The 15,290-nt window shown below is 40.5% G+C and overlaps 2 protein-coding genes across 2 annotated transcripts in view; both read right to left on the bottom strand.

The window, feature by feature from the left end:
* LOC107679566 (fibrous sheath CABYR-binding protein-like) overlaps positions 1-2,461 on the bottom strand; it is a 6,043-nt gene extending 3,582 nt beyond the window's left edge. The window contains exon 1 of the mRNA XM_016475151.1: positions 2,202-2,461. Within this exon, the coding sequence (XP_016330637.1) occupies positions 2,202-2,358 (157 nt within the window). The 5' untranslated portion in view covers positions 2,359-2,461. The remainder of the gene's footprint in view (positions 1-2,201) is intronic.
* A 4,091-nt stretch (positions 2,462-6,552) lies between these two features.
* On the bottom strand, positions 6,553-11,125 carry LOC107679553 (matrilin-4-like). Its single transcript, XM_016475129.1, has 8 exons — positions 10,906-11,125; positions 10,484-10,604; positions 9,838-10,410; positions 9,498-9,617; positions 8,708-9,100; positions 8,293-8,451; positions 7,939-8,031; positions 6,553-6,709 (listed from the first exon to the last, which is right to left on the bottom strand). Exons 2-8 carry the CDS (start codon positions 10,578-10,580, stop codon positions 6,660-6,662), a joined length of 1,485 nt encoding a protein of 494 aa, XP_016330615.1. The 5' UTR covers positions 10,581-10,604; positions 10,906-11,125; the 3' UTR covers positions 6,553-6,659.
* Positions 11,126-15,290: the final 4,165 nt, after the last annotated feature.

The following is a 15,290-nucleotide window of genomic DNA, read 5'->3' as shown; positions in this document are numbered from 1 at the left end:
CCACACACACACACACACACACACACACACACACACACACACACACACACACACACACACACACTCACAGACACAGACACACACATAGAGAGACACAGACACACTCACACACACAAATCAGCAAGCACTGACATGTTTAATGATCGGTAGTGCTTTAGCTGAACTCAGAAACACGTACTATAGCAATGAGTAAATAATTAAAAACACACATTCCTGCCTCACTGAAATGGTTAATATTTATCTTTCCACAAACACTAATGAAGCATCAGGGAAGATGCTCTCATGGAAACCAGCAGAAACACTCAGAATAGCAGCATATTGAGCATCTACTGTTTCCTATTCTTCTTCACACTTTAAATGCTTCATGTACATCACACATATTTCATTCAGGTCATTTCAGGACAAAATTACTTCTTAGGTATGTGCTTTCTATTTGTTTTTTTATCATCTTTAATAAACGTGGAGTTTGAAAGTCACACTTATAACAGCATTCACAATCTAACCAACAGCGATGACGTCACCGTCTTATTTGCATACTGAATACCAGAACGCCATTCCTAACTCTGGAAACGCAAATAATTTCCAATAAATCATCATTATATTACAGAGCGATATTGAGATTTTGATTCTAGACTGGTGGATCAGGTTTGAAACTCGGCACGGAGTCAAAACCAGCGATCTGAGGCACACTGATTCTAGGCTGACAGAGAGAGAAGAGCATCCTGCAGTCCAGTCCATGGACACAATCATTCTCCACTCAGCTGTGTGAGAACTGAAAGCTGCATGAGGAAACCATCTCCATCTCCATCTCCAAAAACTCAAGCAATTTCAGTAATTCAGTTTATAAACCGGGTTTTATATTGTGTGTGTGTGTGTGTGATGGAACAATGCGTGTCAAATTACACACACACACACTCACAAAGCACACTCCTGCACACACGCCTGGAGGTGTTGCTCTGTTCAGACTCAGAGCTCATTTCCTCAAATGCTGCGATGAAAAAGTAATTTCCTGATGGTCAGTGGCGTGGAGGAGAAACAGCGTCTAGAGCAAACAGTGAACAGACTCACACTCAACAATATGCCCCTCTCTGTCCATGTGGAGACTTTATCATCAGCAGCAGAGCCTCCGGAGATGCTCAAACACAAAAACATGCAGCATTCAACATCATCAGCCCGACTGCGTTCATCGCTAGTCCATCAAATCTCTCTCAACCAGTGCTGTATTATTTGATGCTCTTCATTCTTGTTTTCCCTCATGATGCATTTTAATCCATGCTAAATGAACCTTCTTGTCTTGCTTAATGCCTACACTAAACCCAAACCCTCTCCTCCAAAACCACACATCTAATCACGAGCCAAGCAGTGTTCCTGAACTCAAACATGAGGATCTCTCTCTCACACACACACACACACACACAAACACACACACAACACACACACACACACACACACACACACACACACACACAGTCCATCTTCAGTGTCAGAGCCTGAGGTGTGTGTTTGCATCACGCTGGAGTTTTCTGAGTTGTGCCGCTCCTGAAACCCATGCAGAGCTGGATCTGGTGTGGAGAATTCTGTGATCGTCTCAGCTGTTTTCTCAAATGAATGGACAGTATTCCTCCATGTGAGACTTTGTGTCAGTTTTTATAGAGTGTGAATTTTGCACAACGACACAAACCTATGAGAGAAACGAGAAAACGGCCCATAGAAACATGCGGTAAACTGCTGGAAATGCCATCATGATGCAGACAGTGTTCAGATAAACGTGTACAGCAAGCACTACATCTCACGAGCGAATCTCTCTGAGCTGAATGGAAGCACCGATGTGAAAGTGATCTGGAAACACAGCGGCCTGGTCTGACCAGAGCCTGGGGCTGCATGTGTCCTAACCCGGGTTTGAGCTGTCTGTCCTCATATCCATCATCTGTTCAGGGACCCCACAGCACAAACTCACTCACAACAGCTGGACAGACACAAACATAACCTTGCACATGTAGGATATCAGTTGCAATAATTAAAGATCGCCCATAAATATTAATGAAAAGATGTCATCTTTGACTAAATGTGTTAGGATTAATAAAAATTATTATTTTGTGTTTGGCACTGTCAGTAATTCATGCACAGGTTTGGTAATATCATCAGGCCAAACTTTTACCAAACTGCTTTAGTTTAATAGCGATGTTTCTGAAATGACTTACGCAGAGTTTCTCCGCTCGCCTCCTCCGCTTTGACGCGCGGTGGGTTCTCCTGCGCGAGCGTCTGTGTGCTGGAAGATGAGCAGCCCATCCTGACCAAACACGCAAAACCTCCTGGAGTTGCTCCTCTCTTCAGTTCTAAGCGCTGAATATGCCGCATGTGTTCCTGTCAAACAGACGCGAGCGGAATGAGACGCGCTGGAGCTGACGCGCATGCGCTGTTCGTGCCCACATCTGAATAATCACCTGAAACACATGCATATTAGAAACTACAGCAGCTGATTAGCGGGAATCTGGAAGAATATAGAGCCTCAGAAGGGAATTTTAGTGTAGTTCGACATACGGCGGTAAATTCCAAGGAAACCTACACACTATGTTTCCATCCAAAGATTCGAATTTAACTTATGCGCAAAACTGGAATATCGCATAAAACATTTGCGAATAAAGCGAACAAAATCATCACTTCCTGGTAAACTGGCACTAAATATCACTGAGAAAACTAGTTTAAGCCACTGAATATAATAATTTGCATATATGACTAGCGCCTCAGAGCGAGCAGACGACACAATAAACGCTGTCACTGTTTTCGGAGGCGGTTTCCAGCTGTTTGGGAACACAGTCGTGTGAGACAGTATTATACAGAAATACTTTGATAGACTTCGCTCAGGCTTTTCAGAACAACATATAGACGCTGAGAACGAGATCTGGTTCCGTCTCATAGCGCAAACTCACATGACTTCGTCGATGCGCATGGAGGAATTTATTCGGTAAATGTGTTTCATGCGGTTTTTTACGGTGGTCGAGAAGTGCAAAGCAAATCACAATTCTGAAAACAAAATAACAAATTACAAACGCAAATGCAAGTCTAAAAAACAAAATAACAATTCAGAAAGCACAACAACAATTCAGAAAACATTATAACAAGTCAGAAAACACAACGACAAATCAGACAAACCGGAAGAGGTAGGTATAGTTTGAGACAGCACCATTGGTTTGGGATTACTCACCGCTGACTGGACGAGACATCTGTCAATCAACGTATACAGGAAGAACCAGCCGAAGAACAGCAGAGTCATGGTAGAAAGTTCGGAGATGGTATTAAAGTAGCTCAGTTTAAATGTATTGTATGAATTGCCCTTACTGTAGAATAAAAAATACGGAGTGTCTATTTACATTTAGTTAAAAGTGACTGTAAATCATCAGCTCCAGTGGCGCAGATGGATAAGCGCTGTAGTTGGCTTTTTGACGATCGACCCGGGTTCGATCCCGCCTTTTGCCGAACTTTTTTTTCCTCCCTTTTAGTCCTCCAGAGAGTCGCGCCTCTGCTGTAGAACAGTCCTGTGGGTTTTTACTGCAGCCTTCAGTTTTTGATGTTAATTCACTACATACCTGGTTTTACACACTACACCTGTTAGTGTTGACTGAGCATGACAGTCACCTGGGGTGTATTCCAGAAAGCGGGTTTTGTTTGAAACGCAGAGTTTCCCATCTCAGGGTAAGTCAACTCAGAGCTCAAGTTTTAACTCAGAGTTTGTTGAACCTCCTTTCTGGAATACACCCCTGCTTGCTCTGGAAAGTAATGGGAGTCACCAGATCAGTGAAAGGGGCGTTCTCGACCATGTCACCTGATTGGCTCACATCACAGTATAGGGGTGGGGTCAGGTAAAGGGCATCATCGGCCCTGTCCCAAATGGAACACTTCATGTGCACTTTCGGGCTTGCATGCGCGTGTCCGTTAAGTCCACGAGACCATAGGGTGTCCCATAGCGTTCAGAAGGGTGCCCTCGGTCTGCACTTCTGCCGAGACCACACTGCAGACTTCTACCCGACAGTCAAAGCGGCATTACGTCACGAAAGTGCGGACTCAGAGGAATGCCTTGTCCAAATACCCAGACTTGCCCTGCGTCTCAATGTTCATACTATCCATCCTAAACAGTATGTGAGATTTGAATAAGTGTGTCCCAAAACAGATTTTGCTCATCTCAAACAAGCCTATTTATTTCCAGAACATGATGCATGATGGGATACACTAATCCTGGAATAGCGCTCCGGAGCAGTACTGGAGATAGTGTGGGTTTAGTGTGTGTGAAGGGCACTGCGCTTTTCCGGTTTTAAGATCTGGGACAGTCTTGCACACTTACTTCCTGTCGCTCGCACGCGCTCTCAAGTGGCCAAGACCACAAGTGTGTGTAGCACAAGACCAGGCAGAAGAGCGTGAGGGTTCAGGGTGCCATTTGGGACAGGGCCATCATCTTCTTCTTCTTCGTTGTTGTTTTAATGGCGGTCGGCATCCAACATTAAGGTGCATTACTGCCACCTACTATACTGGAGTCAACTACCTCCCAGATAATAATAATAATGATGATGATGACAACAACAAACACTTTTAAATTCTGTTAATTAAGCCAGTTATTGTCAGATAATTTAATAAACTTTAATTGTTATGACCATTAAGTATATCTTTAATGCTAATTTCAATAGAACTTTGTTTCCTAATTTCTTTCTTTACTATCTCTCTTTCTGTGATGTACTTTTGTCAGTGACGTAGTGTGTGTTCCTCTGATTCCTCCTCTTAACAATGATCACATCAGCCAGTTTCCCTATTAGATGTAATGTTTTATCTAACCCTGTGTGTCCCATTCTCAATCGTGTAAGTATACTTTCTATTTTCTTATTTCCTTTACAAACCCTCCTACTTTCTCCTGGATTCTATAGTAATGTCTACCTGTTACTTCCCTATCCAAGTTATATTGACATTGCTTTATTATACTATTCTTAACTACTACTTTTGCTTCTGATTTACTATATAGGATTTCCATAATCTCATCTAGTTTACATGCCTCCTTAGCTAAAGCATCTGCAACCTCGTTGCCTTTACTTGCCATGTCTGCTGGAATACACATGAATACTATCCTCACATTTACTCTCTGCGGTCTAAAATTGAATGAATCTCATATATGCAATCCTGCCTATTCTTTGATGATATTGAGTTAATTGAAATCAATGGTGAACTGGAATCTGAAGATATAATTACTTTCTTCTGTCCAGTAGAGGGCAGCAATTATAGCATCAACTCTACTGTTACTGTATATATTGCCAAGTGATCTGTAGTTCTTTTGTAAAGGGCATCTTCACTGCATGATTTAGAAACACCCAGCAGTTTGAAAACGCTTACTCTTGTTCTGCAGAGAGCCGGTTCTCTGGCCTCTGGTTCTGCAGAGAGCTGGTTCTCTGGCCTCTGGTTCTGCAGAGAGCTGGTTCTCTGGCCTCTGGTTCTGCAGAAAGCTGGTTCTCTGGGCTCTGGTTCTGCAGAAGGTGGCAGTAAAGCGCCTGAGGAGCGACAGCCCAGAATCCAGAAGAGCTCAGCTGCTGAAGCCTGGCGGACAGTAGGCCTGTTTGGTTGTTTTAAAGCATGGCTTTTCCCTCTGAATTTGTTTTTGTTTATCTTCAGAAGCAGCAGATGTGGATGGGTTACTTGCATATTATTAATGTATTGTTTACTCTGATGGTTTTGGTGCTGCTGCTGGTTTAATGCGATCTTAAGTGTTACATTCATGAGAATATTTTTCTGTTGATGGGGTTTGTAGTCAATGTAAATATTTTTTCCTAAAACTCCCCATTCAAACGGATAACTTTAGTTCTGCTTTCTCACAGAGACGCGGCACGAAGGCTTCTGCTGACGTTCCCCTCCGTCTGTCTTTAGTGAAGGCTGTCTGATCAGGATCAGGCTCGTAAGTGAAGAGCGACAGAAAGCAGTTGATTTATTCCCGTCAGTGCTGTGTGGCGAACCCTTCTCGCCTGTCGGGCCTGTCAGTGGTCTGATCAGGGCTATATGTTCGCTAGATCGACACCAGTAGAGACTCACAGATCAGCCTGTGCTTCATCTGTTCTCACCTGCACCGCTGGTCACACCTGCCTCTAAACATGCAGACTCCAGCTCCAGAAGCACCACTGTTTACACTGTCTCCTCTAATCTAACGATTAGTTCAGATCATGGAGCTGATGACGGAACCCAGTCAAGTGTTTCAGATAACTGCAGTGTTGTGGGTCTTTGACCACCATGTCGGGGGAAGCACTGTTATAACAAAAAACAACAGGTTTACTGGATTTACTATGGTAAAGCAGGCATAAAACCATTTTCTTTCCCCATGCAGGTGGCTGACGCCATCAGGAGCACATCGAGTGTCAGATAATTAATGTCTCTGTTTCACGGTCCAGAAGACCCCAGAGACGTCCTCATTACAAGTTCAGTACATCTGCAGGATCCGAGTGGTGATGCTCTGTGGAGTTTTAATGCACTATGAATTAAACTTTTACAGTTTTCAGTCTTTTTTTTTACTTCAAACATGTACAATCATACAGAAAATGAATTATGCTGTTAACTATGCAGTACAATAATTTGGGATAAATGTCATTAGGATGTGAGACACAGATCTCGATGTTTTCGCTCCACCGCTGATCTCACACCAGTTCATTCTCCAACAGTTCAATCCTCTTCATCACGGTGTCTAGTGTGTGCTGTTAAGAAATGATGTAAACACTGGATCTTTTGAGTTCATGTATGTTTTATGTATTAGTGATAGGTTAGACACTGACGCTTGTGTCAAATAAACCACACATTTCACACTGAAGCACTGTATCGCAGCTTGATTTGCTCTTTGATCCTGAAGCTTTGTTTGCCTGAGAAACATGAAATAGTGATGGTCGCTTCTGGAACACTGCTTCATGACGCTTTGAAACCTTTGTGAATAATTTGTTTCGAAATAGTTCAGTGTATCGGAGCGCGTATCAAACTGCCAAAGTCACATGATTTCAGTAAATGAGGCTTCATTACATCATACCTGTTTCTAAACATTTTGAAACTTCAATGATTTGCCGTTGGGGGGGTGATCTCTGAACCGTGAACCGTGCGCGTTCACTGAGTCGCCCCCAGCGGTGAACCACTGAACCAGCGTTTACCTTATCTCAAATCAGTTTTAGCAATTTGCAGACATTTTTAATGAGACATTTGTGTAATTATAAGGATGAATAGTGGTTAATAGGCTCTTACTGGCCTGCTTTCCATAAAACAAACAAAACAAGCCCTGCAAATGAACAATAATTATTAAAAACACATAGCTACAGACACTTCACATATAATGGCACTTTATTATTTTAATTGCATTTAATATTCCAATTTTCAGAAAGCATTTGCATTGGTTTTGTAAAAGTTGTTTTTCATGTTCTGGCATGAGTGTTTGTTGCATGTACACACTTGACCAGCAGGCGTCGGTAGCGTGTGGTGTTTCGAGCGCTTCGAAAAGGTTAGTTTCTCCCATCACTGTCATCTCCCATGAAACTGCTTCAGTATCTGTTTGAGAGGTGCCAGCCTCAGCGTCTTCTTTACTTTAATTACTCATGGTGGGTTTTTCAATATGGTAATTAATAAATGAAACCCACAGTGAACCTTGCCTATGAAATAATGTTATCAGTGTTGAACTGATTATTTCTTTAAAATTGTTCAGACGTTCATGAAGAAACATATTTTACTTACATGATATTACTCACTACTATTTAACCTTTTGACCACCAGATGGCCACAAAAAACCTAACCATAATCTACTGTGTTGTGTTTGCGCTGCACAGTTTGAATGTCTTTCTGAAGGTCATGAGATCCATGAACTGAACTGAGTGTGTCAGATGAGCAGATAAATAAAGGGACTGGTGTAAGAGTAAAGCTTGAGTCTGGGGTAAAGGATATATTGCTGTGAAACCCTCAACAGAGCTTCAGTGCTCATGTTGTGGAACAGCATCGTCTTCCCACATTTACACTGATGTGACACTGACAGCTGATCTGAGACAGAGAAAACACACAGTATTATTTGTGCAGTGAAGTATCCATTTACAGTGTATTGAAAATATTGATTTATCTAAAGCATTCTGGTGGGTGCAGCATAACACTTGTAGAGAAACACTGTTCTGATAGCCGATTCTTCTTTCCTGAAGTTGAACACGTGTTTGTTCATGTTTAACAGCGGTGTATACGCAGCTACAGACTCTTAGGCTTCTGTTTATGATCTGATAACATACATCACTGACACACATGCTGCAGTACCGTCACAGCTGTGAACCTGAGTCTTCAGTCTGTCTGCGATCTGCTCCATTTGACTGAAGTCTTCTGCGTAGTACGCATGTTTCTGCTGCGGCTCTGACACTATAAACTTCAGCTCTTCTTCTGCAGTCTCTCCCACACCCACTGCATATAGAGCAATACCTACAGAAAGAGAGAGTTGAGCTAGTTTGCCGGAACTGGACTCTGTCTTGTTATTTGGAGATATTTCTCCATTTGTCAGATGTTAGAATGGCTTTATGATCAAACATTCATCAACTGACTGCATGAGGTGCATCCTTCCCTGTCCACTACAACTCATCTATCAGAAATGTTAATATGTGAATGCAACTCAGTATTTTTGTTTTCCTTTATCAATACATTACAGGGAGTCTCTAATAATGTGATATATGTTTAGTACCATCAGCTTTGACCTTGCTGGCCCATGTGAGCACGTTGTCTTGCGAGTGTCCATCTGTAAACACTACGGTGATCCTCTGAGCTGTTCGGCTGCTGTTCCTGAAGCTGTTCTGGATCAGGTATTGCAGGGCGGCGCTGATCACGGAACCACGGCCCATATAGCGGACGGCTGCGACGGCCCGCTGGAGCTCGCTAGCGCTGCTGTACTGGCCCAAAGTGAACTCGCTGCGGACTTTAGAGGAGTACTGGAGCAGCCCGACCCGAGATCCGGCTGGCAGAGCGCTCACCGTTCTGCTCACAAACCGCTTCAGCAGCTCAAACCCAGTAATGCCCACATGTCTGGAGCCACTAATGACGAACATGAGATCCACAGATCCACGTTTACAGTCCAGACCTACAACAACAATTGTTTTAAATGTATTAAACCTGCATATTCTTGCAAAGAAAAGAGCAAGTAAAAACAATGAGAGTAATGTAACCTTTTTAGTAATGTGGCCAAACTATATCAAATTATATTCACCAGAAAAGTATTTTCACTGAAAATGTGATGATTGAAATCACTTCATAATTTGTAACGAGAGTAATGAGTTATATCAGTGTGATTTAGTTTAATGAGCTGCTCAGACTGTGATTCTGTTCAAGACACATTAATGAGTTCTTTTTGAGTGACAAAATAACGCTGTAAAAGCACATGTGCTCATCAGGTGTATTCTGAGAGCTGAAGAGCTCTGGTCACGAATGCACTGCTTCCAGACACTCAGAACACAGCAGTGCAGAGAACCAACACTTACCACATGCTTTACCATCTGGAGCGAGTGTGAAACCTTTCCTGCAGCGGCACATGAACGAGTGGTCTGTGTTTACACACTCGTGTTCACACTCGTGGATTCCTGATGCACACGGATCAGATGCTGAGGAGATCAGAGCAGAGATGTCATCAGTACGAGTTTCCTAAACATCTAAACCAGGAGACTTCAGCTCAAACACATCTGAACTAGACAATCCAGGTCTTCAGGTTTATAATATATACAATATGTCTTCCGGATGATAATGGTGTATAAGCCTGAGCCCCATGGGCAGGTGGAGGTGTATTTCTTCTTTTTACAGTGGAAGTGAAGGCAACAGACTGACCTGCACACAGCTTTGAGTGGAAGACAGAAACCAGTGTTTCTATCTGGCTGAAAGTGTCCACCAGATGCACGTGTTCTGCGTACGGCTCGCTGCTGATGGCCTGCAGGGTCACCAGATCCACACGGCCGACTCCCACAGCGAAGATCTCTATCCCGGCCCGCCGCGCTCGATCCGCTTCCCCCTCCACAGAGTCCTGCGGCCGGCCGTCGGTCACCACCACAGCGACGCGAGGCAGCTGCATGTGACCAGGCCGCGCACCGCGAGCCACAGAAAACGTCTCCTCGCGCGTGAACTGCAGCGCTAAACCCGTCATGGTCCCCGACGCCAGGTGCTCCATGCGCTCCACAGCGCGCAACATCAGCTGCTTCTCAAAGTAGCTGTTCAAGAAGAACTCATTCTGCACCACGCTGCCAAACTGCACCAGTCCCACGCGCGTCTCATTGTGAGCCACGTTCAAGAACAGCAGCAGGTCCTTGATGAAGGTCTTCACCCGCTCATAGTCTTCAGGCCGGACACTGCGAGAGCTGTCGACCACAAACACCAGATCCAGCGGCCGTCCTTCACAAGAACCCTCTGCATAAACACAACAGGATGCAGTTCATACAGTGAAAAAGACTGAATCACAGTATCTCTGTGATCTGAATACCTGTGCTGTCCTGTTCTGCTGTGTCTCGCGGTGATGGTTTGCTGGGACACACAGCACAGCTCCAGATGAGCAGCAGAATGAAAGCTGGGCTCTTCATTTCAGAGAGAAGAGATTCCTTCAGCTGGAGCCACACAACAACAGTAAAGCATGATTAGATGTTTCAAATCAACATCAAATTTTCAAATATGATAATGCATGTTAAAAGCACATAACAATGGGACATTTGATTCAAAATCTGTACCGTCTGTTCACAACAATGTTGCGTGTTCTGCATGTGTAAAAGTGACACAATGTCTAATGCTTGATAGATCAAACAAAAGTAGGCTATATCAGCGTAAATTACAATAGGCTCATAAACAAACATTCCAGAGTAAAATAGATAAATAGTAACGTTTACTAGTCATTTAATAGTGCACACGTACCTGTTTTTAAAGAGCAGAGACTGTTGAACAGAGGTGAAGCAGACAAACACACAGAGCAGAATCCAGATGTTTTTCTGCTGCAGGACGTTCATCCGCCTGCGTCCTCCCTCTGAGCTTTTCTGCTTCAAGGGAAAGTACTTTTCTTGGGACTACTTTAGTTTTTCTGTTGTTGACAGTTTCACCGTTTCTTTGGCCTGAACCGCATGACTGGTTGCTCAAGCAAACCCTTTAATATATGCAGTACTGACATTTCAGTTTGGATTAATTCTCCTCAGTATTTATCATACACTCAAAGTGTCATTGTGGCCCGTCCAACCAGGAGATTAAATTTTCAGTGCATGTATATGAAACAATTAAAAAATCCATTTAAAACTGCTGAATTAAATTTAAAACTGCTTAGTAAACTCAAGATAATTAAGTGTTTGGTTTTCTCAAAGAACATATTCTTCTTCTGCTTATAGTTTGAAGAGCTTTGGATGAAAACTGTCTCCAGTGAAGGATCTGAACTGCAGCTAAGATCTAATCGAACCCAAACAGACCTTCAGTGCTCCATTAAATGCTATATAAAGCTATAACGATCTGCTGCCGTGCACTCAGCCGCAGCACACCAGCTGTTTCTGTGATTCCTCTGAAGGATCCCTGAACTCTGATGACTTTAGCAGGTTACGTCTTACAGTAAAATGATTGTGCTTACGTGTAATTAAGTACATATTCCAATCACAGCTGTTGTAAAACCTCTTGAGTTCTCGAGAGATGATGCAGTAATTTTGTTTACGGTCAGCTGAATCTGAAATGGTGTTCAGCAGAAAAACAGCCAATGCATTTGAAGATGCTGGAGCCGTTTATGTTTGTCATGTAGTTTTTTTTTTTTACGGTTTTGTATTTACCATAAATTAGTATGTGATAAATGACGTTTAATGATGGTTTTGTTACCAAGAACGGTACAGGTCTGGCAAAGAGTTGTAGAATCTATTTGTATCTCCTTAGAATTGTAATGTAGGCTACTCATACCTAGGATATTACTATGTCATTCATCTTATATGTTGGTAGTGCTGACAGAATTTGTTTCTTATCTCTGTTTTGTTCAGCTCTGGTTTATTTTTTTTGTGTGTGTTCTTTTGAAAATCTAATAAAAAGACAATTGAAAAAAAAGATGGTTTTGTTAGACATTCATAGTGCATGATTTGGTATTGAAAATGTAACCGCATTTTATTATTTGCGCAAGTCTATGGGTGGGACGGTTCTGTCACATGGACAAACCTTACATCCCAGCTAACAAAAATACGTCACTGCAACGTAATCTGGTGACCAAAGTTACGTCTCGTGGTGGCAACCGGAAAAGTGAAAGGTGCGTATACGTCGCCACAACGTAACTTTGTGACGTTGCCAGTAAGTAATCAGTAGTTGTGTGCTGGTAATCAGTTGGTAATTTTTTATAATGATTTATTTTCTATGGGCGGACATGCAGTAGTTTAACCTAATTTATGTCCTCATATGCCCAAACTAATTTAAAGGCTGTTTCAACAGCTGTGAATGATGAATACAGACTCGAAATGAATTCAGTTCATTTATTTTGAAAAACGCACAAATATGAACAGTATAATACACCCAAATTATTAATAAAAACACAGGATATACAGCGAAATATGAATGAAAGTATTCAGCCCATACAGAAGTCACATAGATTGAAATATATTAATAATAAATACATTTTCATATATTTAAATATCTTAAATTTAAATAGAAGAAAATATATTTTATACAATATATATAAATATATTTTGAAAATATTGATTTTGGTCACTTTTTAACATTTTTCACATATAAAGATATGTAAATATATTTTCATCGGCAATATTTACATATATTTATTTCCTTTATATTTCAATACATTTATATATCAGACTATGTAAATATATTCATTTGCAATATATGTCCATATATTAATTTCTAATATTTCTTAAAATTAAATTTATGTATATGTAAATATATTATTTCTATAAATGTAAATATATTTTAAAACAATATGTAAGTAAATTAAATCTACATATATGTAAATGTTTTGATTTTATATAGATTATAATTTGCCCCTTCATAATAAATCAAACAGAAATTGGAAACTGAAAAAATGTACAAATCTCCAGACAATGCAACTTAAAAACAGTGACAATATCAACTGAATTGACTTATTAATATAAAGAGTAAATTTATCAACACCAGTTCAGCATGAACCAACAAAAATTATGAATGCTCATGTTAGATTTCTATAAATGTAAATATATTTTAAAACATTCAAATATTCAATAAAATAAACATGTTTCATAGAATATATTCCCATTTACTCAAACTTTATGTAAATAAATTAAATCTCCACACATGCAAATGTTTTCATTTTATATAGATTATAATTTGCCCCTTCATAATAAATAGAATACAAACAAAATGTGGACACTGAAAAACTGTAAAACTCTCCAGACAATGTAACTTAAAAACAGTGACAATATAAATTGACATTAATATAAAGAGTACATTTATCAACACCAATTCAGCATGAACCAACAAAAAATATGAATGTTCATGATGTTTCTGGCACATAAATGAAAGATTATCCTTCTGTAAGCATCCAGGGTCAAAACATTATGCACAAATATGCAAGTCTTAGTAGGCACTCAACACATTGCATTTAAATATTTAAGAGCCATCATTAACCATGCACACAATTCATCAACTAATCACGCCCTTAACCAACCCACTTCAAATAATTAAGTGAAAATCATATGCAAAATCTTTTCTTTTCTTTTTTTTGGGCAATTCACCATTTAAAAAAAAAGCAGTATCATGCCTGGGCTTCTTTCATTGCTGGTCATTGTTATGCCGGTAGGTGCAGGGCTCTACGCTTACTTTTCTTTTTAGGAGCACCTTCTAATCAATTATCCAAAATGTTACCAAAAAGTAGCCTTCCCATTACGCAAATGAAATCAGTATTAACAAAATTAATTTGTAGAGGTGGCACAGAAGAACACAAAAGTGGCTTGGTGTACTTTCAGACATTTAATGAGGCTCAGAGGTCGCATGAGTGCAATTAAATACATAAATTCATGATGAGATTAATGTTTTAAATATAAAATTTTGAATATAGAAATATTAAATGATTTAAATAACTGAAAAGATACTTTAAAAATTAAACTAAAACTGCCAGCAGGTGGCTGTCACTGATTTTATCACTGAAACATTCATTCAATTGATTCGTTCGGACAGCTGATTCATTCAGGAATGGGTATTTATGAATGGGTAATTGAATCACTGACTCACTAGATTCGTTTAAAAACGCCCGTTCATTCATAAACGAAACACCGCTGTGTTTGAATGGAGATGCGCTGTGTCTTTGTTTCAAACTATTTTCGACGACGAAATAGAGCAAAATCAGACAATAGTGTTATAGTCAGACAATGCAAGTCACTTAATATTACCTTCTTGTTTATTGAATTGTATTGTATTAAATCAGTATCACATTTACGAACTCCTTTAAAAATAATTAAAAGCTGGCACTCATCTTAGTTCATCTGATCTCACATCTATAATCAACGAAGCTCTACACTGCGCAATGAATCTCTTATTTACACCGTCTACACTTTGCTTATGAAAGGATTCATGAGATATGCCTGTGATACATTACTCAACGCTGCAGAAACACGTAGAAACCTTTGAAGCTCTCCTGAGCGCAATCACAAATATGATGATGATCGGGTCAGTCGCACTAGTGCTCCTAAATATTTTCATAGTCGCACGCAGAAGTTTTCAGTCACAAATGCTGAAATGGTCGCACTGTAGAGCCCTGAGGTGGCAGCCAGAGACTGTCTTAATCAGTTAGTTAACCACTGAAAGAATACTATGACAAAAATATCACTTTATGGATAATAGCACTTTATATTTTATGTTTAAGCAATTAACATTAAATTCTTAAATCTTAGAGGGGTCATATGATGTTGCTAAAAAGAACATCATTTTGTGTATTTGGTGTAATGAAATGTGTTTATGTGGTTTAAGGTTAAAAAAAAAAACAATATTTTCCACATACTGTACATTATTGTTTCTCCTCTATGCCCCACCTTTCTGAAACGTGTCGATTTTTACAAAGCTCATCGTCTGAAAAGCGAGGTGTGCTGTGATTGGCCAGCTATCCAGTGCGCTGTGATTGGCCGAATACCTCAAGCGTGTGACGGAAATGTTACGCCCCTCACCATACTGTGATGATGCCGTGTCCGGCCGGAGCGACGAGACAAAAACATGAAAACCCATTATAAACGAGGCATTTGTTGCATCCAGTGGGGACAATTACTGATTATAATGACTTATACTGTCTTTTTACGCGTTGCGTTGCATCG

Source organism: Sinocyclocheilus anshuiensis, unplaced genomic scaffold (genome assembly GCF_001515605.1).
Source record: "Sinocyclocheilus anshuiensis isolate Anshui unplaced genomic scaffold, SAMN03320099.WGS_v1.1 scaffold1680, whole genome shotgun sequence".
NCBI lineage: Eukaryota > Metazoa > Chordata > Actinopteri > Cypriniformes > Cyprinidae > Sinocyclocheilus > Sinocyclocheilus anshuiensis.
The sequence above is the reverse complement of the archived record's forward strand: the minus strand, read 5'-3'. Positions and strand labels throughout refer to the sequence as shown.

Bases quoted from the DNA above. Each gene is read 5' to 3' on its own strand.
- LOC107679553 (XM_016475129.1), bottom strand. From the start codon at position 10,580: ATGAAGAGCCCAGCTTTCATTCTGCTGCTCATCTGGAGCTGTGCTGTG. The intron at 10,411-10,483 runs GTATTCAGATCA...GTGTTTATGCAG, and splicing joins AGCAGAACAGGACAGCACAG to AGGGTTCTTGTGAAGGACGG. The intron at 8,452-8,707 runs GTACTAAACATA...CTCTTTCTGTAG, and splicing joins CAGCAAGGTCAAAGCTGATG to GTATTGCTCTATATGCAGTG.